Raw genomic sequence first — 25,818 nt, forward strand, 5'->3', positions numbered from 1 at the left:
CTCAAACACCTCAAAAAAATGCAGCACGTATCTACACATTCTGTGCACAGATCTTGGGCTGAACCCACTGAATTCATGAGGATGAAGTTGCTAGAGTGAACCAGGCCTCCTGAATTCATAAACAGCTGAGTGACACAACAGAGCAATGTTCAGCTCCCAGTAGAGCTGTTTCAATCCACAGCTTAGATGTTTTGCAATGTTACTTCTGCAGAGATTCAGAGAAATAATTTAAACAAAGACCAAACAAGAATTGAATATAGTTGGTTGGTAGGGTTACCCTTGGGTAAATCATTACAATACTGAGATTTATATAGTGTTTCTGTTTACCAATTTCAAACAAGGGCTTAGATTGAGAAAAATACTGATTAATTGTAGACCCATTCTTTCATGCAAATGGAGGATCTACTCCGGTACCATAATGATTGAACCACACTTAGCCACGTGACACCTCTCTGGCTTTCACAGCAGCGTTGTGTATGATATGAATGTCCGTACAGGCAAAAATTATTGGTGAACTGATGTAACCCACTAAGCTTAAGACAGATTGAAAATGGTCTCTGCTGAAGATTGATTCTCAGATTTTGCCAAACACTGATTGCATCTGGAGGTGAAGGCAAGCCTGTTTAATCAGAAAGGTCCATATCTTCTGTGATTGCAAAGTATCTGGAACATATAACAACATTTTATGACTTTTGTTCAAATTGTACTTCCTCATGAATTGCAGCATCAATTTGTCTTCAAAGTTGCCCCACTTATGTTCTTAAATCATGAGAGAATTGTAGCCTGCACCAGATTATTTACATAAAGGATTAAATACTTATAGTTCCCAGATCGTAACTATTAAAGTTAAATCAGTGCAGCATTTGTATTTAATGTTGATATTTCTTAAAAGTCCTATCAAAATTGTGATCTTTAGTCATAGGGTTCACACAGTCACCGGGACATTGGGGAACAGATATACAGTCAGATTAAGGAAAGGTGTAAAATCAATAGAGATGTTGTCTTGGGGATTTCAACTTCCCTAATATAAACTCTGACCTTCCTAGTGCAAGACAAAGAGTTTGTTAGGTGCATCCAAGAGAGTTTCTTAAATGAGTATTTAATGGGTTCTATTGACTGTGCAAGTCTAGGGAAGACAATCTCTGGCCACACCAAACGTATGATACTGAGGTGCAAAACCTGTTTGTGTGGATACTGCGTGATGTGTTACCCTGTTACAAATCAGTACCACGAAATAACAGACAGTACAACATATGCAATTAAATGATTTAGCTTTATAATTCTTAATTTGACTAAAGGGTTAGTGAAGCAAAAAGAAAAGGGCCATTTTAATGAAACAGTCTAAGGTGCACAAGTTGGAGCTCAAGGTTTCCCTCCGCTGATTCTCCATCGATTTCCCTGGGCTTCATCAACTCCCAGCCCCACTCCGAGTCCACTCCTTCCTGGTGTCTACAACCTCCCCCTTTCTGGCATCTTCTCTCTCCATCTTCCACTGAACAAAAGACCCAGATCACCTCGGTCTCAGGCAGACAACAAGAAAAAAACACTCCCTTCATTAGACGGCCCACATTCCAAAGCCTCTGTTATCTCTAGCCATAACCCAAACACTGCTGCTACAGAAAAACCATTACATTAGCAATGCATCCACAGAAAAAAGCATTACATTAGCAGTGAACCCTTTCCCAGGGTGTTACAAGTATGTAGATAGTCCAACAAGAAGAGGAGGGGTTGTACTGGATCTGTGTTGGGTAATGAGCCTGGCCAGGTGGCTGACCTTTCAGAGTTAACAGTGACCACAACTCCTTAAATTGAAGATAGCTATAGATAAGTATGAATATTGTGGGAGATTATTAAATTGGAACAAGGCAAATTACTAGTGTATTAGGCAGGAACTAGAGTTAATTAGGCAAGTTCACATCTAACATGTGGAGGATGTTTAAACAACAACTAAACAGAGTACAGGACAGGCACAGCAAATTCCAGTAGGAGGAAAGGACGAGGATAGCAAGGTAAGAGAACCTTTAATGTCAAGAGAGGGGATGAACTTGGTCATGAAGAAAATGGAGAAGTATGAAAAGCTTAGGGCACTAGAATCAAATTGAGCTCTCAAGGGTTATAAAGAAGCCAGAAAAGAACTCAAGAAGGTAACTCAAGAGAAAGGGCCATGAAAAGTCCTTGGCAAGGAGGAGTCAAGAGAATCCCAAGCCATTCTATACATTGGGCAAGAGCATAACCAGGGAGAGGGTGGGAGAACTCAAGGATAAAGGGAGGAACATTTGCTGGGATGTGGAGGATGTGATTAAAGTCCTTAACAAGCACTTAACATTAGTATTTACCATGGAGAAGGACGTGGAGGATAGGGAGATCAGTGCTGAGCATATTGATAAGCTTGGGCATTCTGAGATAAAGGAGAAGGTAGTGTTGGGTCTCTTAAAGAGCATTAAGGTGGATAAGTCCCCAGGGCCTGATGGGATATACCCCAGATTATTGAAAGAGGCAAAGAGATTGCAGTGGCTTTAACGGATAACTTTGTGTCCTCTCAACCTTTAGGCACGGTCTCAGAGCATTGGTAAGCAGCTACTGTTGCCATTATTCAAGAGGGAAAATACTGAAAATTATAGACTGGTGACTCGCATGTCCGTGGTAGGAAAGTTACTGGAGAGAACTCTTAGGGATAGGATTTATGAACATTTGGAAAACCATATCCTAATTAGGGAGAGCCAGTGTGGCATTGTGCAGAGCAAGTTGTGTCTTAATAACGTGATTGAGTTTTTTGACAAGGTGACAAGGGTGATTGATGAAGGTAGAGCTGTTGATGTTGACTACATGGATTTTAGTAAGTCTTGACAACATCCTTCAAGACCAGCTCATCCAGAAGATTAAGTTGCATGTGAATTCAGAACAGGCTTACTCATAGAAGCCAGATGGTAATGGTTAAAGGGACTTATTCTATCTGAAGGTCTGTTATTAGCAGTGTTCTGCAGGGTCTGTACTGGGACCTCTCCTCTTTGATGTATATAAATGAGCTGGATGAAAATATAGATGGGTAGGTTTGTAAGCTTGCAGATGATACAAAAATTGGTGTTGTTATAAATAGTGTAGAAGACCGGCAAAGGATACATTGGGATATAGATCAATTGTAGATATGGGTGAAGAAATGGCAGATGAAGTTTAACACAGTCAAATGTGAAGTGTTACATCTTGGTAGGTCAAATGAAAAGATACAGTGTATTGTTAAGGGCAAGATCCTTAACAGTGTTGATGAGCAGAGGGATCTTGGGGTCCCTGAAAGTGGTATACAAGTTGATAGGATGATTAAGAAGGCATATGGCATACTTGCCTCTATTAGTCAAGACACTGAGTTCAGAAGTCAGGAAGTTATGTAGCAGCTTTGGAAAACTCTAGTTAGGCTGCACCTGGAGCATTGCCTGATTATAGGAAAAATATCAAGGCTTTGGAGAGGGTGCAGAGGACATTGCCTGGATCAGAGGACATGTGCTATAATGAGAGATTGGACAACATGAGTTGTTTTCTCTGGAGTGGCAGAGGCCGCAGGGCGAATTGTACAGAGGGATGGTCTGATGGAACATGGAGTTAAATGTGCAGAAAGAATGAGTAAATTTAGGAAGGACAACAAAATTCAAGGGGCGTATAGCCCGTTGGGAGTTCGGGGAGCTGGGTTAAGCACAATAGGCAGCGATTTAAACAGAGAGGAGAAATGGGCTAAAAATTCTATATCTGAATGCACAAAGTGTCAGAAATAAGGTGGATGAGCTTGAAGCTCAGGTGCGAATGGGTAACTATGATGTTGTTGGGATAACGGAGACATGGCCGCAGGGAGATCAGACCTGGGAAATGAATGTACAAGGGTATACGTGCTATCGTAGGGACAGAAATGTGGGCAGAGGGGGTGGGGTGGCCCTGTTGATGAGGAATGAGATTCAGTCCTTTGCAAGGGGGGACTTAGGATCAGGAGAAGTAGAGTCTGTGTGGATAGAACTGAGGAACAGTAAGGGCAAAAAGACCCTAATGGGTGTTGTCTACAGGCCCCCAAACAGTAGCATGGATATTGGGTGCAAGTTGAATAGGGAGTTAACATTGGCATGTGGCAAAGGTAATGTCGCAGTAGTTATGGGGGATTTCAACATGCAGGTGAACTGGGAGAATCAGTTTGGTGCTGGACCCCAGGATAGGGAGTTTGTAGAGTGCCTACGGGATGCATTCTTGGAACAGCTTGTACAAGAGCTGACCAGGGACAAGGCTATTCTGGATTTAGTGTTGTGTAATGAACAGGATTTGATAAGCGATCTTGAAGTAAAGGAGCCATTAGGAGGTAGTGACCATAATATGATAAGATTTTATCCACAATTTGAGAAGGATAAGGGCAGATTGGAGGGTCAGTGTTGCAGTTGAACAAAGGAGACTATGGAGCCATGAGGGAGGAGCTGGCCAAAGTTAAATGGACGGATATCCTAGCAGAAAAGGCAGTGGAACAGTAATGGCAGGTATTCTTGGGAATAATGCACAAGGTGCAAAATCAGTTCATCCGCCGGAGAAGGACTCAAAGGGGGGAAAGGGGCCACAGTGGTTGACAAAGGAAGTCAGAGATTGTATAGCATTAAAAAAAGAAGTATGACAGAGCTAAGGTGAGTGGGAAGACAGATGATTGGGAAATTTTTAAGGAACAACAGAACTTAACTAAAAAAGCAATACGGGGAGAAAAAAAAATGAGGTACGAACACAAGCTAGCCAGGAATATAAAGGAGGATAGCAAAAGCTTTTTTAGGTATGTGAAGAGAAAGAAGATAATTAAGAACAATGTTGGGCCCTTGAAGAATGAATTGGGTAAAATTGTTATGGGAAACAGAGAAATGGCAGAAGAATTTAGTAAGTACTTTAGATCTGTCTTCACTAGGGAAGACACAAGCAATCTCCCAGATGTATAGATGGGCCAAGGACATAGGGTAAAAGAGGAAATGAAACAGATTGACATTAGGAAGGAAATGGTGATGAGTAGACTGATGGGACTGAAGGCTAACAAATCCCCAGGTCCAGATGGTCTGCATCCTAGGGTACTAAAGGAGGTGGCTCTGGAAATTGCGGATGCATTGGAAATCATTTTCCAATGTTCCTTAGTTTCAGGATCAGTTCCTGAGGATTGGAGAATGGCAAATGTTATCCCACTTTGTAGGAAAGGAGGGAGGGAGAAAACAGAGAACTATCGTCCTGTCAGCCTAATATCAATAGTGGGGAAGATGCTAGAGTCCATTATTAAAGATGAAATATTGGCATATCTAGATAGCAGTGATAGGATTGGGCTGAGCCAGCATGGATTTACCAAGGGCAAATCATGCTTGACTAATCTATTGGAGTTTTTCGAGGATGTAACTAGGAAGTTGGACAAGGGAGATCCAGTGGATGTAGTGTACCTCGATTTTCAGAATGCATTTGATAAGGTCCCACATAGGAGATTGGTGGGTAAAATCGGAGCTCATGGCATTGGGGGGAAGATATTGACATGGATAGAAAACTGGTTGGCAGATAGAAAGCAAAGGGAAGCGGTGAATGGGTGTTTCCTGGAATGGTAGGTGGTGACTAGTGGGGTGCCACAGGGCTCGGTATTGGGACCACAGCTGTTTACGATTTACATCAACGACTTAGATGAAGGCATTGAGAATAACATCAGCAAGTTTGCTGATGATACTAAGCTGGGTGGCAGTGTGACATGTGATGAGGATGTTAGGAGAATTTAGGGTGACTTGGATAGGCTGGGTGAGTGGGCAGATACTTGGCAGATGACGCTTAATGTGAATAAGTGCGAGGTTATCCACTTTGGGAGTAAGAACAGGAAGGCAGATTATTATCTGAACGGTGTAGAGTTAGGTAAGGGAGAAATACAAAGAGATCTAGGAGTCCTTGTTCATCAGTCACTGAAGATGAATGAGCAAGTGCAGCAGGCAGTGAAGAAGGCTAATGGAATGTTGGCCTTTATTACAAAGGGAATTGAGTGCAAGAGCAAGGAAGTCCTTTTGCATTTGTACAGGGCCCTGGTGAGACCACACCTGGAGTTTTGTGTACAGTTTTGGTCTCCAGGGTTAAGGAAGGACATTCTGGCTATAGAGGAAGTGCAGCGTAGATTCACAAAGTTAATTCCTAGGATGTCCGAACTGTCTTACGCAGAGAGGTTAGAGAGACTAGGTTTGTACACGCTCGAATTAAGGAGATTGAGAGGGGATCTAATTGCAACATATAAGATTATTAAGGGATTGGACAAGATAGAGGCAGGAAATATGTTCCAGATGCTGGGAGAGTCCAGTACCAGAGGGCATGGTTTGAGAATAAGGGGTAGGTCATTTAGGACAGAGTTAAGGAAAAACTTCTTCTCCCAGAGAGTTGTGGGGGTGTGGAATGCACTGCCTCAGAAGGCAGTGGAGGCCAATTCTCTGGATGCTTTCAAGAAGGAGCTAGATAGGTATCTTATGGATAGGGGAATCAAGGGATATGGGGACAAGGCAGGAACCAGGTATTGATAGTAGATGATCAGCCATGATCTCAGAATGGCGGTGCAGGCTCGAAGGGCTGTTACGAACCCCGTAACTGGGTCACTTACCAGCAAAGATAGAGAGGTCCGTTGAAGTCTGATGGTACTATTTTTAACAGTATTTATTAGTAAAAATACACAAAAATAATATCAGTGCAAATATACAGATAATATACATCATCAATACTAAATCTAAAAGTGCGGGTATAATAATAATCAATAAGAAATAAGCTCTATAGTTGTTTAGGGGATAATGTATTGTCCGATGGAAATATAAAAGTCACTCAGTTCATTCAGGCTGCAGCCTTTGGTTGGAGAGAGACAGATTTTAGAAACTTTATCCGATTTCCTTTATCCGATCTTGATCTGTATTCGTCCTTTAGCGAGGCCGTTCCGTGGAAGACTTGTCATCCGGGTAAGGATGGACACACACACAAGCCTCCACCGGTCTCATACGTTTCTCCTGGTGTGTCTGAAGGGGTTGTTCCCCAGACCCTCCTTTTATCCTTACTCACAGGGTCTTAGATGTCAATCAGGTTGGGATGACGCAATCCCTCAACCAGCCCACTCTGGTCATTCCCTGAGGGCTTCAATGAATAGTACAGTACTCAATACACAATTCTGTCTCCAAGAGACAATAGCCGTTATCAAGGGTTCCGCCTTGCGGAGGCCAGGACACATTCCAAGCCTGTGCATTCTGGACGTCCCTCTCTCATTTCCTGGGTCCCAGACCCAAATTAATAGTGTTCTTGCGATTCTCGAAAAGTAGGGGGGCTACTTTGTACCCTTCGGCCCCTCAGAGTTGGGGCACATTCGTAACAGGGCCGAATGGTCTACTTCTGCACCTGTTGTCTATTGAATTGATAGAGCTTTATGTGATTATGAAAGGCATATGTAGAGTAGACAGACAATATCTTTTTCCAAGGTTTGAAATGTCCAATACCACAGGGCATGCATTTAAGGTGAGAGGGGTTATTTCAAAGGAGACGTAAGAGGAAAGTTTTTTTTATTTTTAAAAATCCAGAGTGGCAGTCACCTGGAGTGATGGTAGAGGAAAAACATGAGTGACTTTTAAGAGTTGTTTAGATAGGTTCCTGAATGTGAAGAAAATAGAAAAATATGGACTTTGTGTAGACAGAGGAGATTAGTTTAGCTAGCCATTTTATTAATAATTTAATTGGTTCAGTGCAACATTGAGAAGAGAACTGAAACCTTTAGGGGAGAGGTGAACAACAGTTGGAACCAGATGTAATCTGTGTGTGAAGTGGGTTGATTGAGTCAGGAAGGGAAGGGGATAAAGATCAGTGGAGGGGTTGTGGACTCCCCAGGCGGATTACAAAGTCTGGCTCCTCCAGTTTCAGCTGAGCCTCAGCCTGGCAGAAGCAAGGCAAAGGTTGGACAGGTCAGTGTCGAAATAGGATGTGGAATTGAAATAGCAGCACAGGTGGCCACTGAGGGCCAAGCAGCCCTTGCCCTTGCCCTGGTCTTGCCGATGCAGACGAGGCCACTTCGGGAGCACGTGAGATCGGAGGAGATGCTTGTGAACCTTCTGCTCACATGGAAGGGCTGTTTAGGTCTCTAAATGAGTAATGAGGGAGGAGGTTAAAGACAAGTGCTACATCTGCTGTGAAGACTGGGGAATGTGGCAGGGGTCAGGAGGGGAGGAATGGACAGACCAAGACCCACACCCAGCAGGAATGAGGTGGCACAGTAGTGTAAAATGATTCAGCGCCAGTGATCTGGGCTCAAAGCCAGCCACTGCCTGTAGGTTCTCCCCCTGACCACGTGGATTTCCTCTGGGTGCTCTGGTTCCTTCCCATATTCCAAACGGTATGGGTCAGTAGGTTAATCGGTCACATGGGCAGTGCAGCCGGTTGGGCCAGAAGGTCCTGTATTTGTGTTATATCTCTGAAAAATTCTTCCCCTCTGCCATCAGATTTCTGAATGGTCCTCACTTCCTCTTTTGAGCGACTTACTTATTATTGTAACCTATAGTAATTTGTGATGCCTGCACTGAACCAAACATTCCACAACTAATGTCAGTGACAATAACCCTGATTCAAGCAACAAACACAAAAAGCTGGAGGAACTCAGCAGGCCAGACAGCATCTATGGATGCAGTTGAGGTTTGAGGCCGAGACCCTTCATCAGGACTCGGACCCAACTGATCAGAATCTAAAGGGCCTGTTTCTGTGCTGTAACTCGGACTTTCTAACTCTACGACAGAAAAGAATGCTTAATTAGTTATAGACACAGGCTACTGGTGTTTCAGCAATGCAGATACCTGATCACTAAAATGCATGTTTGATTTCCAATCATATTGTGTATATGGGAGCAGTTAAGCTTAGCCTAGTAAAATGCTTTCTTCACCCAGTGTACAACCACACTTTTCATATTGTGGTCACCCAGGAAGTCCCTGATTCCTTTCAGAAAGCAGGGTCACGCTAAAGACGGGTGGAATGTGGCAGCCCAAGATCTCCCTGAGAAAAGTATTCGCTATTCCTCCACTGGACGGGAGTGACTTGACCGCGCATATATTTTACCCCCACTGAAAACAAAGTGCTTTATCGTGTTCACTTTCTCTGTGGAGAAGTTCTTCGGGATTGTACTCTACTGTCCGCCACAACTCTCGTATACGATGAACGGCAGAACTCGCGCTGCAGCGCAGGAGGAGGCGTCGCCGTTTGGACAAAGGGGCTCCTTGGTATTAGGGAAGTTGGAAAACAACGCGGCTCCGTTGATTCTGTGGTGTCTGTCGTGGTACATAAATAATTTCGAGGGTTCTTTTTGGTTAATTTTTGCCGTGATACCCCGCCCCCCTTCCTGTGTTGATATTGGTCATTGTCCAGAGGCGCCCGTGTGAGGGGAAGTTTGTTCTCGCCGCCTGCTCTCCCTTGCAGACCCAGCGGCCGATTCCGGGACGAGAACCCCGGAGAGTTCCGAGACCAGAGTCCGCACCTCTGCAGCGTTTATAAACGGCGCGGAAGTTGGTTCGCCATTTGCAGAGTAAGGAGGAAATGTAGAAAAACATAAGGTTTCTTTCGTCAAAGTTGAGCGGAGGGGGAATCACTTCAACCAATCCATTAAATATTGAATATTCGGCCGAGTTCCAGTAGTGTTCTACCGGGCAGTGTAATCAGGCTTTGCCGATGGGCCAAATGGGCGACCATTGCTTCCCCCACCCCCCAGTTTGGCGCAAACCGAGTTCCTCTGTCACAGTTGAATTGCTCACACTTCAAAGCGTTTCTGTGGTTCTCTGACAGTGCAGATTTTAACAGAGGAAAATAATTTGGGAATTCGGGTACACTTTAAGAGGTAGACACTACTGAATTTCAGTTCGATAAGATGGAATTGAGTGGAAATTTCTTTAAATATTTTGTAGTGAATCCCTTGAATTCTGAACCACAGGTCATTGTATCATCATACTGTGTACAGAATGAAATTCACCTAAAATTCTTTATCCTGGAAGCATTTCCACCGTTTGACCTTTCTACTGCCTCTCCTATGTTACAATCTGCTCTCATGGTAACTCATCAGTTTTGATGGCAGCTTTAAAAGAATATATGCCTTGGATCGTTTGTATGGTGGTTTTGTGATGGAAGGAATGCTCGTCTTTACATTTTTTCTATCGCTGTAGCAGGTTACGATGATTTGCAACATATTAGAAGTAGTGGTTTATTGTCTGTAACTAGGCTGAAGAATCTGCTGGTAAAATCTAATGGCATTTCTTAATTCCAAATTGGTGCCTAATTTTGCCCACTCCTTGAAAAAGTCTCCTTGAATAGTCTCTGCACTGCTGCACCATTTTGTCCGTCTGTCATAACCAATATGGCCTAACCTTTCATTCAGGCATTTTGTCTGAATTTGTTCAGTTCATTCTTAACATGACTCTTCAGAGCATTTGTGTTCTGCTAGGCTAACAGCATGTTGACTCTCTATTTGGCTTGACCCGAATGTGTGCATTGTATTCTGTTATGTCAGGCTAAATTTCTTCAAACACAGTACAGTACTACTGTTCCAATAATATGCCAATCAATGATTTTGAGTTGTCAATGCTGAAAAGATTCTTCCAATTTCACTTGAGTTGCCTCAGCCAGCCTTTCCCTTTAAAGTTTGCTGGAATGATTAGCAGCTGTATTCTCTGTATTTTTTTTGTGTTGCTCCATACACTTGCTTTGCCTTAGTGTCTGTAAAACATCAACCGTTTATGGCGCTTTCTGGTCGTCAAGTCAACAGCTTCACTCCAATATTTAAACTGGGGAAGAGGTAAAACACTCAGCAATTCATGTCTAATCTACCTTTTAATCAGATCATGGCTAATCTGATTGTAACCTCTGCCACCATCTATCTATCTAGTCTATCTACCCAACATCACCCTGTTTCTTAACCTGTGTATCTATCATTGTATTAACATTATTCAAAGATTTTGGTATTCTCTGAAGAAATAAGCAGGATAGGCAAAGGAGAATTGGTTGATGTTGTGCACTTGGATTTTCAGAAGGCCTTTGACAAGGTGCCACACCTGAGGCTGCTTAACAAGCTCCAAGCCCTTGGTATTACAGGAAAGATTCCAGCATGGATAAAGCAGCGGCTGATTGGCAGGAGGCAAAGAGTGGGAATAAAGGGAGCCTTTTCTGACTGGCTACCAGTGATTCGTGGTGTTCCACAGAGGTCTGTGTGGGGACTGATTATTTTTATGTTATATGACAATGATCTGACTGATGGAATTGTTGACTTTGTTGAAAAGTTCACAGATGATATGAAGATCAGTAGAGGGGCTAGTAGTTTAGAGGAAATAGAGAGGCTTAGACAGATTAGGAAAATGGGCAAAGAAATGGCGGGTGGAATTCAGTGGCTAGAAGTGTATGGTTATGCACTTTGGAAAAAGCAAGTGTTGAATATTTTCTAAATGGAGAGAAAAAAAACAGAAGTGCAAAGAGACTTGGGAGTCCTTGTGCAGGATTCCCTAAAGGTTGATTTACAGGTTGAGTCTGTGGTGAGGAAGACAAATGCAATGTTAGCATTCATTTCAAGAGGACCAGAATATAAAAGCAAGGATGTAATGTTGAGACACTGGTTTGGCCTCACTCGGAGTATTGTGAGCAGGTTAGGGCCCCTTAGAAAGGATGTGTTGAAACTGGAGTGGTTTCAAAGGAGGTTCATGAAAGTTATTCCACAATTGAATGGCCTGTCATATGAAGAGTGTATGATGGCTCTGGGCCTGTATTTACTAGAATTCAGAAGAATGAGGGGTGACTTAATTGAAACCTATCGAATGGTGAGAGTCTAAGGCCAGAGGACAGCCTCAGAATAGAGGAGCATCCTTTTAAAATGGAGATGAGGAGGAATTTCTTTAGCCAGAGAGTGGTGAATCTGGAATTCCTTGTCTCAGGCAGCTGTGGAGGCCAAGTCTATATGTATATTTAAGGCAGAGCTTGATAGATTCTTGATTGGTCAGGGCATGAAGGGATACAAGGAGAAGACAGGAGATTGGGACTGAGAGGAAAATTGGATCAGCCATGATGAAATGGTGGAGCAGACTCAATGGGCCAAATGGCCTAATTCTGCTCCCATGTCTTACGGTCTTTTGAAAAGGTAAATTCCAAGACTATCTTAGACAAATATTTTACCTCATCTATCTTAAGTGGGCGGTCTTTATTTCTAAACAGAGACCCTTCATTCTAGATACTCTCCACCTTCCACACTTTTAGAGCCTTTATGTTTCCAGCAGGTTACCTCTTTCAGAAAGTAATGATAATTCTGAGGAGTTTGTATCCTAAGACTACCTAACCACAAATAACCACCTCCCTGTCACTAGATGGTGATGACTTTTTTTGGAATAAGAAATGTTTCTGGTGTATAACTCAGATCTATGCCTTAATCTGTGTATCAGGAATATGTAGAGAGCCTGAAGTAAACTATTACCATTAGGCCTGTTGCCACAGGTGTAGCAACTGCATTGGTTTTGGATGAGTGGTGCAATGGATATTATCACCAAGTAATTAGTAATGTTTTAATTTTTAATTGTCCTTCCTCCTCACAGAACAATCTGTGCTGTTTGCACCTGTGCCTTTCTCACTGTTTCTCCTTCTTCCAGATATTGTGGCTTATGTAACCTTGTTAATTCAGTTTCTGTTAGGGCAATATAGTAGGAGAGTATAATGATTTTCCCAACAGCAATACTAAGATTACAATAAAGCTGCCTTTTAAATACATGAAACCTGCAAGTAGTCCAACACAATTGAGGAAAAAATTCTGTCAGAGTACTTTTGATAGCAAGTATAATGATTAACTGTTAGTCAGTTTACTGGATAACATGAACCTGGTCAGGTGTCAGGTCTCTCAGTCGGAGATTATTTTGGAGATAGTGATCACACTTCTATCTTTTTTACCGTGGCGTTGGAGAGGGATAGGGACAGACAAGTTAGGGAAATGTTTAATTGGAGTAAAGGGAAATGTGAGGCTATCAGGCAGGAATTTGGAAGCATAAATTGGAAACAGATGTTCTCAGGGAAACGTACGGAAGAAATCTGGCAAATGTTCAGGGGATAATTGCATAGGGTTCTGCATAGGTATGTTCCAATGAGATAGGGAAAAAATGGTAGGGTACAGGAACTGTGGTGTACAAAGGCTGTTATAAATCTAGTCAAGAAGAAAAGAAGAGCTTATGAAAGGTTCAAAGAACTAGGTAATGATAGAAATCTAGTAGAATATAAGGCCAACAGGAAGGAGCTTAAGAATAAAATTAAGAGAGCCAGAAGGGGCCATGAGAAGGCCTTGGCGGACAGGATTAAGGAAATCCCCAAGGCATTCTACAAGTATGTGAAGAGCAAGAGGATGTCGTGTGAGAATAGGACCAATCAACTGTGACAGTGTGGACCATACAGTGTGTATGGAACCAGAGGAGATAGCAGAGGTACTTAATGAATACTTTGCTTCAGTATTCACTACGGAAAAGGATCTTGGTGATTGTAGTGATGACTTGCAGCAGACTGAGAAGCTTGAGCATGTAGATATTAAGGAAGAGGATGTGCTGGAGCTTTTGGAAAGCATCAAGTTGGATAAATCACCGGGACCGGACAGGATGTTTTCCAGGCTGCTGTGGGAGGAGATTGCTGAGCCTCTGGCAATGAACCTTGCTTCAACAACGAGGACAGGAGAGGTTCCGGAGGATTGGAGGGTTGCAGATGTTGTTCCCTTATTCAAGAAAGGGAGTAGAGATAGCCCAGGAAATTATAGACCAGCAAGTCTTACTTCAGTGGTTGGTAATTTGATGGAGAAGATCCTGACAGGCAGGATTTATGGACATTTGGAGAGACATAATATGTTTAGGAATAGTCAGCATGGCTTTGTGAAAGGTGGGTCGTGCCTTATGAGCCTGATTGAATTTTTTGAGGATGTGACTAAACACATTGATGAATTTAGAGCTATAGATGTAGTGTATATGGATTTCAACAAGGCATTTGACAGGGTACCCTGTGCAAGGCTTTTTGAGAAGGTAAGGAGGCATGGGATCCAAGGGGACATTGCTTTGTGGATCCCAGAACTGGTTTGCCCACAGAAGACAAAGATTGGTTGCAGACAGGTCATATTCTGCATGGAGGTTGGTGACCAGTGGTGTGTGTGCCTTAGGGATCAGTTTTGGGACCCTTACTCTTCGTGATTTTTATCAATGACCTGGATGTGGAAGTGGGGAGATGGGTTAGTAAATTTGCTGAGGACACAAAGTGTGGAGGGCTGTCAGAGGTTACAGCAAGACATTAATAGGATGCAAAACTGGGCTGAGAAATGGCAGATGGAGTTCAACCCAGATAAGTGTGAGGTGGTTCATTTTGGTAGGTCAAATATGATGGCAGAATATAGTATTAACGGTAAGACTCTTGGCAGTGTGGAGGATCAGAGGGATCTTGGGGTCTGAGTCCACAGGACACTCAAAGCTGCTACAGAGGTTGACTCTGTGATTAAGAGGGCATATGGTGTATTGGCCTTCATTAACTGTGGGATTGAGTTTAAGAGCCGAGAGAATGGTCAGACCCCACTTGGAGTACTGCGCTCAATTCTGGTCGCCTCACTACAGGAAGGATGTGGAAGCCATAGAAAGGGTGCAGAAGATATTTACAAGGATCCTGTCTGGATTGGGGAGCATGTCTTATGAGAATAGGTTGAGTGAAATCAGCCTTTTCTCCTTGGAGCGATGGAGGATAAGAGGTGATCTGATAGAGGTGTACAAGATAATGAGAGGCATTAATCGTGTGGATAGTCAGAGGCTTTTTCCCAGGGCTGAAATGGCTAGCATAAGAGGGCATAGTTTTAAGATGCTTGGAAGTAGGTACAGAGGAGATGTCAGGGGTAAGTTTTTTATGCAGAGAGTGGTGAGTGCATGGAATTGGCTGCCAGCGGCGGTGGTGCAGGTGGAAATGATAGGGTCTTTTCAGAGACTCCTGGATGGGTACGGGAGATTAGAAAAATAGAGAGCTATGCGTAAGCCTAGGTAGTTCTAAGGTAAAGACATGTTTGGCGCAGCATTGTGGGCCAAAGGGCCTGTATTTTGCTCTAGGTTTTGTATGTTTCTATCACTATAAAACATTAAATTGTATATGTCATCATTTTACCAATATGTTTTTCTCTTTTGGTAGAGAATATGTCTGAATGTGAAGATGACCCTGCAGTGTTTTCTTGTGATACCTTGCCCTCTGACCTTCGCTTCATGGCAACAGTTGCCAATGGATACATTGGCACTAGAATATACAGTGATGTAATGCACATTAATGGGGTATATAATGGTGAAGGAGGTGACTGTTGTCGGGCAGATGTACCATCTACTGTTAATATCAAACTGACTGTACCTGACGAGAGCACTGCAAAGAAGACCTTCACATTAAACACCAGGACAGGTAAAACAGTTCCATTTAGCTTTATAGTTTTAACTTTTCATAATATTTTTGGCTTTTTGTTCAATATGGTGTTTTTTAAATTTGACAGAAAATCAATTGATGTTGGATAGTTGTATCATTGCTTTGGATTTGTTTTTATATCAGCTAGGGGAATTACATACTGAAAAATGAAATAATTTCTATTTTTACCTCAGTGAAGCGGGAATAATTATTTTCAGATGAATTGCAAAGTGAATAGATACCGAGGAATGTATTTTGTACAAATTTTCAACACAAGTAATGTGATATTTTTGACTTGTGCTCCTGCAACTTTTTGATCTTTGAAATAATATTCATAATCAATGAGTGTTGAAACTAGGCCTTATATAATGCAAGTGAAAAGTGATTGTATTAAATGGGACCACTTTATGCACAATGTTGACTTGGACATTGATATGAAGAGTAACATCTCTAAATGTACGGAAGATTAAACCCAAGGAAAGGTATCCATTGAGGGTTAGAATATCACCTTGCAAGGTAACACAAATTAGCGACACGTAGAATTTCAAACAGAGATGTGTGAAGTGATACACAGTTGAACAAAAGTAAAGAATAACGATAAAGATTGAATAGCATGATTTTGAAGGATTTAATGGGCAGAATCCCTGAAAAACTGCAGGGCATGTTAAGAGACTGATGAGGAAGCCCTGTGAAATTTTAAGATTCATAAGTAGAGCCACAGAGTATAAAAACAGTGCAGTTGCTTTAAACGTGTTTAAAATAGTGTCTAGGTCACAGCTGGAGCATTTCGTCCTATTCTGGTCAACTAATTCATGGAAGGATGCAAAAGTCCCAGAGAAGATTCAGAAATGGTCCTGGAAATGCAGAATAACATTGCGTTGGAGAAATTGGCATCTACTGAGCAAAGAAGGTTGAGAGGGGATTTGATAGGTAGGAACATGATTGGTTTAGACAGGGTAAGTAGAAGATCTTCCTATTAATGCATGGTTCAAGGACCGGAAGTATAGATTTAAAACGTTGGGCTGAAAGTGTAAAGGAATCACAGGGGCAATTTTTTTCATGCAGAGAGTAGTTATGAACTCCAAGTCACTGACTGGAATTGTGGTGGAAACAGTAACAGACTTTAGATAGGGGAAAAACAGGTGAGGGAGGTTAAATTTAAGGGCAGTGAATGAGCTGGGGATTGGGGCGAATGCGTTTTCCCTGTCAGGAGCTGATGGCGATTTAGTGGCTGGCTGCTTTTGTTAATGTTTAAGTTCAACATGCTATTTCCCTTTGTTTTCCTATGCTGTCTATTTATTCTGGGTCATCAGATTCACTAATTAATTGTCATATGATATCCTATTGTATCATGTCTAAATTCTTTCATAGCCTAAGGTTGAGGAAACATCTCATACTTATCTTGCCATGGGAGGCCAGCTTTAGCATTCCAGGAGAGAAAACAAAGGCATGAGATTCCTTTCTTCAACAAATGTGTTTTTGAAAAAGATTTAATGTCCTAGTTGCAATAAAGGAGAACTTTATCAATGGTGATTTCTTGCCAGTATTCCTTTCTCTGGGGTGTATAATGGTTTCAGTTTTCCTTTTTGCTAGGTACATTTTACAGCACTACAAAGACCAAGGATTTTATGGTGACCCAGCAGATATTTGCCCATCGCAGTCAGGTCCATCTCGTGGCTCTCACCATAACTTTGGAACAGATTACAGTTTCCAAGGAGCAATTCACAGTGGAGATAGAGTCAATGTTTGTTCCCCAAAGCCAGAATATTGATTTTAGAAGAGGACCAGACTTCATGGAAGCAATGTAAGTGTCTGTGAATAATTCCTGTCTTGCACTTGGGGACAACAATGCATATATATCAAAAGCTCAGTTAACCAGTATATTCTAGGCTTGACCTATTCTGATTAATCAAATATATAAAGTTCAAAGTAAATTTATTATCAAAGTGCATATATATATCACCAAATACTACCCTGAGGTTCATTTTCCTTAGAATAGAACAAAAAAATACAATAGAATCAATGAAAAATTACACACAAAGACTAACAAACAACCACTGTGTAAAAGAATATAAACTGTGCAAATACAAAAAACGTAATAACAGTAGTAAATAAATAGTAAATAAACAATACTGAGAACATGAATTGAGGAGTCCTTGAAAGTGAGTCCATAGGTTGAGGAATCAGTTCAGTGTTGAGTTGAGTGAAGTTATCCATGCTGGTTCATGATGATAACCATCAGGAGCCTGATGGTTGAAGGGTAATAACTGATCCTGAACCTGGTGGTGTGACAGCTAAGATTCTTGTACCTCCTTCCCAATGGGACAGCAGAAGAGTGCAAGGTAAATGGTGGAGGCCCTTGATGATGGATGCTGCTTTCTTATGGCAGAGCTCCTTGTAGATGCACTGAAAGGTGGGGCTGGGCCGTATCCACCACATTTTACTGGCTTTTCCATTCTTGCTCTTAGTGTTTCCGTACTATGATCCTCTGAAATGATAACGTTGAGGAATTTAAAGTTACTGACACTCTACACCTCCGATTCTCCTATGAGGACTGGCTCATGCCCCGCTGGTTTCCTCCTTCTGTAGTCAGTAATCGGCTCTTTGGTTTCCTAACATTGAGAGGTTATCGTTGTGACAATATTCGAACAGATTTTCAATCTCCCACCTGATTTGTCAACACCTTTGATTCAGCTAACACCAGTGGTGTCATCGGCAAACTTAAATATGGCATTTGGAGCTGTAATTAGTCTCATGGTCATAAGTATGAAGTTAGTAGAGCAAGGTTAAGCTTTGTGGTGTACCTACTGATTGTAGAGGAGATGTTGCCAATCCAAACTCACTAGGGTCTGCAAGTGAGGAAATCGAGAACCCAGTAGCATAAAGAGGTATCAGAGTCTTGGTCTTGGAGCTTATTGATTAGTTTTGAGGGGATGGTAGTTTGAATGCAGAGCTATAGTCAATGAGGAGCATCCTGATGTATACATTTTCACTGTTCAGGTGTTCCAGGGCTGAATGAAATGTCATTTGGTGCTGACCTGTTGTGACGGTAGGAAAACTGGAGCAGACCCAAGTCACTCTTCAGGCAGGAGTGGATAAGCCCAGTCTCTCAAAGCACTTCATCCCAGCGGATGGAAGAGCTACTGGGCAGTAGTCATTGAAGCAGGTTACAGTGTTGTTCTAGGGTATCAGTATGAAGTAGGTGGATACTGCTGAAGCAAAGGTCAAAGATGTTAGTAAACACTCCAGCAGCTGATTAGCACAGATTTTCAGTATTCAGCAAGATACACCATCTGGGCCAGATGCGCTCTGTGTTCAGCCTCCTGGAGGATACTCTCAAATTGACCTCAGGGAATGAAATCACAGGGTCATTGGTGACTGTGGGAGTTTGTGTGTCTCCATGTTTTGTTGGTTAAAGCAAGCATAAAAGGCATTGAGCTCACAAACACTCAGTGGCCACTTTATTAGGTACGGAGTGAAAACTGTGTGGTCCTGTGCTTCTGTAGCCCTTCCACTTCAAGGTTCAACATGTGTGTTCATAGATGCTCTTCTGCACACCATTGTTGTAACTTGTGGGTATTTGAGTTACTGTTAACTTGAACTAGTCTGGCCACTCTCTCATTAACAAGGCACTTTCAGCCGTAGGACTGCTGTTCGCTGGATGATTTTTGTTTCTTGCACCATGCTGTGTAAACTCTAGAGACTATTGTGTGTGAAAAACCCAGGAGATCAGCAGTTTCTGATCTCAAACCACCCTGTCTGACACCAACAATCATTCCACAATCAAAGTCACTTTGATCACATTTCTTCACCATTCTAATGTTTGGCCTGAACTACAACTGAGCTTGTTGATCTTGCCCCCATACTTTCCTACAGTGATTTGCTGACATCTGATTGGCTGATTAGATATTTACATGAATGAGCAGGTGTACAGGGGTAACGACGTGCCCACTGATTGTATGTTGCCGAATTTTGCTTTGTAAGAGGTGATCGTGTTCAAACCCTGCCACAACTGTCAAACATCTTTCTGTCATTTGGGTTTGCTTCATAATTGCCACCTTGCATGTAAGGTGGCTTTCTGGAGGTCATGCCTAGAGCTCTTGTACTTTCCTTGGTTGCTGGACCGGAATACCGCTGATCTAGCCCTCAGCAGGTTGCAAACCTCTTGGTTTCTGGTTTGGGAAGACTCTGAATGATTTTGTGGGGACACACTCGTCCACAAGCATCTTTAAGAAGTTGGTGACAACCCTGAAGTATTCATCCAGGTCATCTGTTGATTCCTTAAACATGACAAGCAGTGCTGCCACAAGAAAGTGCATCCATCATTAAGGACTCCCATCATCCAGGTCATGCTCTCTTCTCATCACATCTCTCATCTAACACAGAAGAGGTCAATTGAACTTGTCTTTTCTCTATTGCTTGTTGTACCTCTTTGGAATCATGATCCTGAGCTCCATGGCAAACTCTAGAACTCCTATGAGTAAATCAAGGATATCAACCCAGTACATAGACTCTTTTATGCCTAAAAATATAACCAGAATCAGGTTTAGTATCACTAGCATATGTCGTGAAATTTGTTAACATTGTGGCAGCAGCACAATGCAATACACGATAACTATAGAAAAAAAAACTGAATTACAGTAAGTATATATTTTATTAAATAGTTAAATTTTATTAAGTAGTGCGAAAATAGAAAATTTTTTAAATGTTGTAAAGTAGGATGTTGCTGGGACTTGTGAAACTGAGGAAGGGTGAATAGCTTATAGGTGAATTCCCTGGGGTGTAGAAGAATGAGGGGAGACTTGATAGAGGTATATAAAATTATGATGCGTATAGATAGAGTGAATGCAAGCAGGCTTTTTCCACTGAGGCTAGGGGAGAAAAAAACCAGAGGACATGGGTTAAGGGTGAAAGGGGAAACGTTTAAAGCGAACACTGGGGGGCTTCTTCACACAGAGTGGTGGGAGTGTGGAATGAGCTGCCCCTTGAAGTTGTAAATGCAGGCTCACTTTTAACATTTAAGAAAAACTAGAACAGGTACATGGATGAGAGGGGTATGGAGGGATATGGGCCAGGTGCAGGTCAGTGGGACTAGGCAGAGAAATGGTTTGGCACAGCCAAGAAGGGCCAAAAGGCCTGTTTCTGTGCTGTAATGTTCTATGGTTCCATGGTTCTAGTGTTCACTGGTTCAGTGCCCATTTAGGAATCAGATGGCAAAAAGGAAGAAGCTGTTCCTGAATCACTGAGCGTTTGCCTTCAGGCACAGCTCCTACCTCCTACCCCCTACCTGATGGTAACGATGAGAAGAGGGCATGTCCTTGGTGCTGGGCCAAAATATGCAGCAAGCTATACAGCTGCATAACTTACTGTTGAATAATTGACCAAAAGACTGTAAGAGCAGAACACCATGTTAATACTATCTGAGGACTGTGGTGAACACAGAAGTAACAGAGCACAGGTCCTTCTAATTCTGAATATTTTCAAAGTCTTTACCACTATCTTTCAAGTTCCCATAATTTATTGCATCATTTAAAATCTATAATTTCTGCATCACTTAAAATGTGTGCAACCTTAACTTCTTTATCCATTGCAACCTTTGCTTCTATATTTTTAATGCTTCGATGTTGCACTGGTTTGTGAAGGCAGATTTAACTATTTTTTTCAATGGTTGATTTCTGGAACTGAACATTAAAATCTTCAAAATTTTCTTCATTAGAAGATGCTTCATTGAACATCACAATAGCCAACCATCTTCTCATTTTAATGTCCCACTTCTACCTGAATCCCAGGTACCATCAACATTTTAAATTAGGTATCTAATTGTTGTAGAGTAACTGGAAAACTTGAATAATCCCTTGATGGTTTATCGATGGTCTGAGGACTTTGTTTCCTATGGAAAACATTTCAAATTTTGAAAAAATATTTTGGTTGCATCAAAGAGGTGCCAAGAAATGAACTAAAATAAACTCTTTTACTGAAGTCAAAACTAACTTTTTCTCTCTCAGTTTCTCGTTTGGAGCTGCTGATATGGGCACTGTCAGTCTATCTGTAGCTCACTCAAATGACTATGGAGTCTCAGTGGATAGTAGGACTATTGGTGTCTATGTACACGCCGTGTCCACTTTATTAGGTACCTCCTGTATCTAATACAGTGGCCACTGGGTGTATGTTTGTGGTCTTCTGCATCCACTTCACGATTCGACAAGTTCCCTGTTGAGAGAAGCTCTTCTGCACACCACCGTTATAACACATGGTTATTTCAGTTATTGTCACCTTCCTGTTCACTTGAACCAGTCTGGCCTCTCATTAACAAGGCGATTTTGTCCACAGAACTGCTGCTCACTGGATATTTTTCTTGTTTGTTTCTCACACCATTCTCTGTAAGCTGTAGGGACTGTTGCGCATGAAAATCCTAGGAGATCAGCAGTTTCTGAGATAGTCAAACCACCCCATCTGGCACCAACAATCACTCCATGGTCAAAGTCACTTTGATCACATTTCTTCCCCATTCTGATGTTTGGTCTGAACAGCAACTGAAGTTGACCATGTTTTTATGCTTTTATGCTGTCACGTGATTGGCTGATTTGATGTTTGCATTAATGAGCAGGTGTTGAGGTATACCTAATAAACTGGCCACTCGTGTATTCAAGCTGAGTATTTTGTTCTCATATAAATCATGTGCTAAGCAACTCTGACAACAGGCATTGTTGCCAAGCATTATACAGTGTTCACCTCATGTACACTTGTAGGGTAAATTACTACAGGTTTGTTTTAATTTAAAAAAAAATTATCCCACACTAGTCTACTTAAGTGTGTCACACTGATACAGTGTGACACTGAATTACAAAGATTATAACATATTTAAAATGCTGAGTAAAGATTCAAATGAAATGCAATATCTAGAAGATCAGAGTTTCACATTTAATTCCAAATGTGAACATAAATTCTTCCACGTCTTTTTTTCCACTGTATGTATCTATCCAATGGATAAATATTTTCTTAGTATTGGTTTTCATCAACTGTCAATATAAACTTTCCATTTCAATCTACTGTAATTCCTTCTAATACTACGCATCAATTAATCATATAGGATACTTTATTATGTGGGACATGTCAGTGCTCCTTTAGAAAACTGCCTCACTCTTCTGAGTCATGTTAACCATTTCAAATTATCCAACACTCGTTTTTCAGATCAAATTTACAAAAATTGATGACATACTGTTCACCTCGCATAGAACCAATAACACACTGATATCCTGGTATTGTGTCCATCTGTCCCCCGGTTCGTTGTATTTACAGTATTTGAGTTGCAGCCACAGATCTCCCAGATCAGCTAGGGAATGATCTCTTTACCTTTTGTCACTGTGATTTTCCTGTCTTGATTTTACATTTATTTACAGATTATTTACTTCCTAGGATACAGTATCTTAGCATAGTAGTTTAACGCCCAGGTATTAACAAAGAACTGGGACTGCACCCTAATAAGCTTTGAAATGATCTCAACTGAATACCTGCAGTCTGCTTTTCTCAGTCTCTGTACAGTTGATTACTTTGAGCATTTTATATTACGAAGCCTTATTACCGTTAGAGTGATTTTTGGGTTTAGGTCATTTACATTTAGCAAATGGCTTTGGCCACCAGTCTTTTGTTCCTTGACAATGTACTGTGGATTTAATTTGTAACAATGCATTTCCTAAAAGCTGTGATTCCCAGTCCAGCCACTGCTGACGCCTGCGGGATGGATGTGAACCAGGAGGTGTGAAGTTTGCATGTAGCTTCAAGGGAAAGCATTGTCTATACTTTGTAAATATGGAATTGCCTTTTGTGTGTGTAGCAAATAAATATCGAGGCCACGTTGGGCAGCAGACCTTTCCACTGAAAGCATCTCAGTATGATGATGCCTGCTGTACCTTGTTTTGTCGAATAAAGAAGCTGCTTTGTATCTCCCAGTAACTCTCTCTGGTGATTTCATTCATGCAACAACAGCCCTATTGAAACATTAAATTTCGGTTAAGTTTGTATGCACTTACCTTACTCTTCACCCTAAGGTGAACCCCACCCAGGCCAGGTGACTCGTTTACTATAGATTTTTCTTATTGATTTTCTTTATAATTTAGGTACATCCATGGAGAAACAATTACCCCAGAGGTTAAAGGTTCTGCAAGGCAAAGTGTTCACATGATCTTGATGCCACTTCCGGAGTCCCTGACGCTGCTGCCTACTGAGCAGAATAGGTCTTGGGTATTCCTGACTGCAGTAGCTGACACAGAAGAGCGAGTTAAGGAGTGCTTTGTAGAAGGACAGACCCTGGTGCAGTCAAATCAACTTTACTCGTCACATGTATTAGCTTGGACCACATTGTGGAGGCAGAGCTGCATCAGTTTGAGAGGATGTAGGAGGCTAAACCGGGTGCTACATGGATGCCTCTACTATGTGCTTAGTGCCCTCCCCCCAGAGAAGCCTGCAGACTTTCAGTACATTGGTCTAAGTCCTGGGGGCCTCTCCAACGGGGGTAAAGGAGAAGATTACTTTGGGCACATCTTCTGGGACCAGGTAGGAGATTTTGGTGAAGAGCCAGTCATTTATTTAAAATAGGTAGGATATATGACAATATCTCTCCTCCCACTACAGTGACTGAGTGCTCAGTGGCTGGATGATGCTGGATTAAGCTAATTTCAATCTTATTGGCATTATTGCCGATTCTGTCGTAGGTGAGATAAGGATTAGGAAAGTTGGGCTAGCTATGGAAGGATAATGGCAAGCCAAAGCATTTGATGTAGTAGATTAATGCTATTGCCTCAAGACAGTTGCAATTAAAAAAAAACAATAACATGTACATTTTATCTTAAGATATTCAAATTTTTTAAGATTCTTGTCTGGGAATCTAAGAAACTATTATTTCTAGGACATGTCGGTGAAACAAAATCTTATGATTTAAGGCTGAAATTGGTTTAGAGAAATAAAAGATAAGCAGAAAATACTAGAAACTTTGAGCAAATTTTGCCCACAAAGATGCTCTTGACCTGCTGAGTTTTTCTGTTCTATTTTCAAATTTCTTCTAACTCGCCTTGTGTTTCGAGGCCACTGTCTGAGACAACACTGATATTCCACCTTTTTTAGATCTTTACGGTGGAGTAGAAGAGCAAAATAACATAATTTTTATTATTATACAATTTTCTGTTTGGATGAAATCCACTGTGCATGCATTGGACACTAAATGACAGGTTCACCATGAGGTCATGTGATACATTAAACCATTGGAAAAGTAATTTGTTACTATTATTGACTTTAAATTGGCATTCTGTCCTGAAATATTAATGCTGACTCTGCTTCCATAGATCCTGCCTGACACTTGGAGTATTTTCAGCATTTCCTATTTTTATTTCAGATGGATAGCTTCCTCAGTTTTTTGTTCTCATAAACTGTCACAATTTGTGATTTCAAAAAAAATGTATTCATTTACAGGATGTGGGTGTCATCAGCATTTATTGCCCATCCCTAGTTGCCCTTGAGAAGGTGGTGATGAGCTGCCTTCTTAAACCACTGCAGTCCCTGAGGTGTAGGTACACCCACAGTGCTGTTAGGGAGGGAATTCCAGGATTTTGTCCCGGCGACAAAGGAACAGCGATATGTTTCCAAGTCAGGATGGTGAGTGACTTGGAGGGGGATTTCCGAGTGGTGGTGTTCCCAGGTATCTGCTGTTCTCGTCCTAGGTGGTCATGGTCGTGGGTCTGGAAGGTGGTGCCTTCCAGACATAACCATTTTTATTTAGTGACATTAATTATCTTGTGCCAAATATAAGTTGTCATTCTCTATTAAATGTTTAACATTGCTTGTTTTAGGAAATATGGTTGTACCCTGTCGTGCTTGTACTCTATCCGGAATTAGCTGCTATCCTTCTGAAGAACCGAATTCGAACACTCCCTGCTGCCAAGTCCATTGCAGCACAACAAGGTTTCTTGGTAAGAAAATGATATCACTTAAAACCCCTTGCATTGTAGACTTGCAGCCTTCCACCTATAATTTATCAGAAATTAGATTTTCCCCATTTCTCTTCTGCCCTGAATTCCCATTAGTGCTTTTCTTTGCAATCCTGGCATGTTCATAGTATTGCAGTGAAGAGGTAGATGGGTATTTTAACAAGAAGATTTTGCCATCCACCTGTTCTTTTTTTTTCAACCTGCATCCAGAACTTAAAAGTTCTAAGTTCATTTATTATCAAAGTATGTGTACGTTGTACAACCTTGGTCTCCTAACCGACAGTTACAAAACAAAGAAGCAAATCATGCAAACAATAAACGTAAGTAGATGCATTTATTTTATCTGAACTGAAATCCACAAAGAGAGTCTGTCCCTTAGTTCTACACGGAGTTGAGTATACAT

At 41.6% G+C, this 25,818-nt stretch overlaps 1 protein-coding gene across 8 annotated transcripts in view; it reads left to right on the forward strand.

Moving 5' to 3' along the window:
• The first annotated feature begins 9,001 nt into the window (after window positions 1-9,001).
• Window positions 9,002-25,818, forward strand: part of pgghg (protein-glucosylgalactosylhydroxylysine glucosidase) — a 48,696-nt gene continuing 31,879 nt past the window's right edge. For 4 of the 8 annotated variants that reach the window (XR_009513299.1, XR_009513300.1, XM_059975631.1 and 1 more), the window contains exons 1-5: window positions 9,308-9,547; window positions 15,178-15,435; window positions 17,029-17,239; window positions 23,553-23,988; window positions 25,278-25,397. Coding sequence is in view for 6 of the 8 variants with exons in the window: in XM_059975631.1 (XP_059831614.1) it covers window positions 15,183-15,435; window positions 17,029-17,239; window positions 23,553-23,988; window positions 25,278-25,397 (1,020 nt within the window). In the remaining 2 variants the exon portion in view is untranslated. The other 4 variants (XM_059975635.1, XM_059975634.1, XM_059975632.1 and 1 more) reach the window with 4 other exon arrangements.

Source organism: Hypanus sabinus, chromosome 7 (assembly GCF_030144855.1).
Source record: "Hypanus sabinus isolate sHypSab1 chromosome 7, sHypSab1.hap1, whole genome shotgun sequence".
NCBI lineage: Eukaryota > Metazoa > Chordata > Chondrichthyes > Myliobatiformes > Dasyatidae > Hypanus > Hypanus sabinus.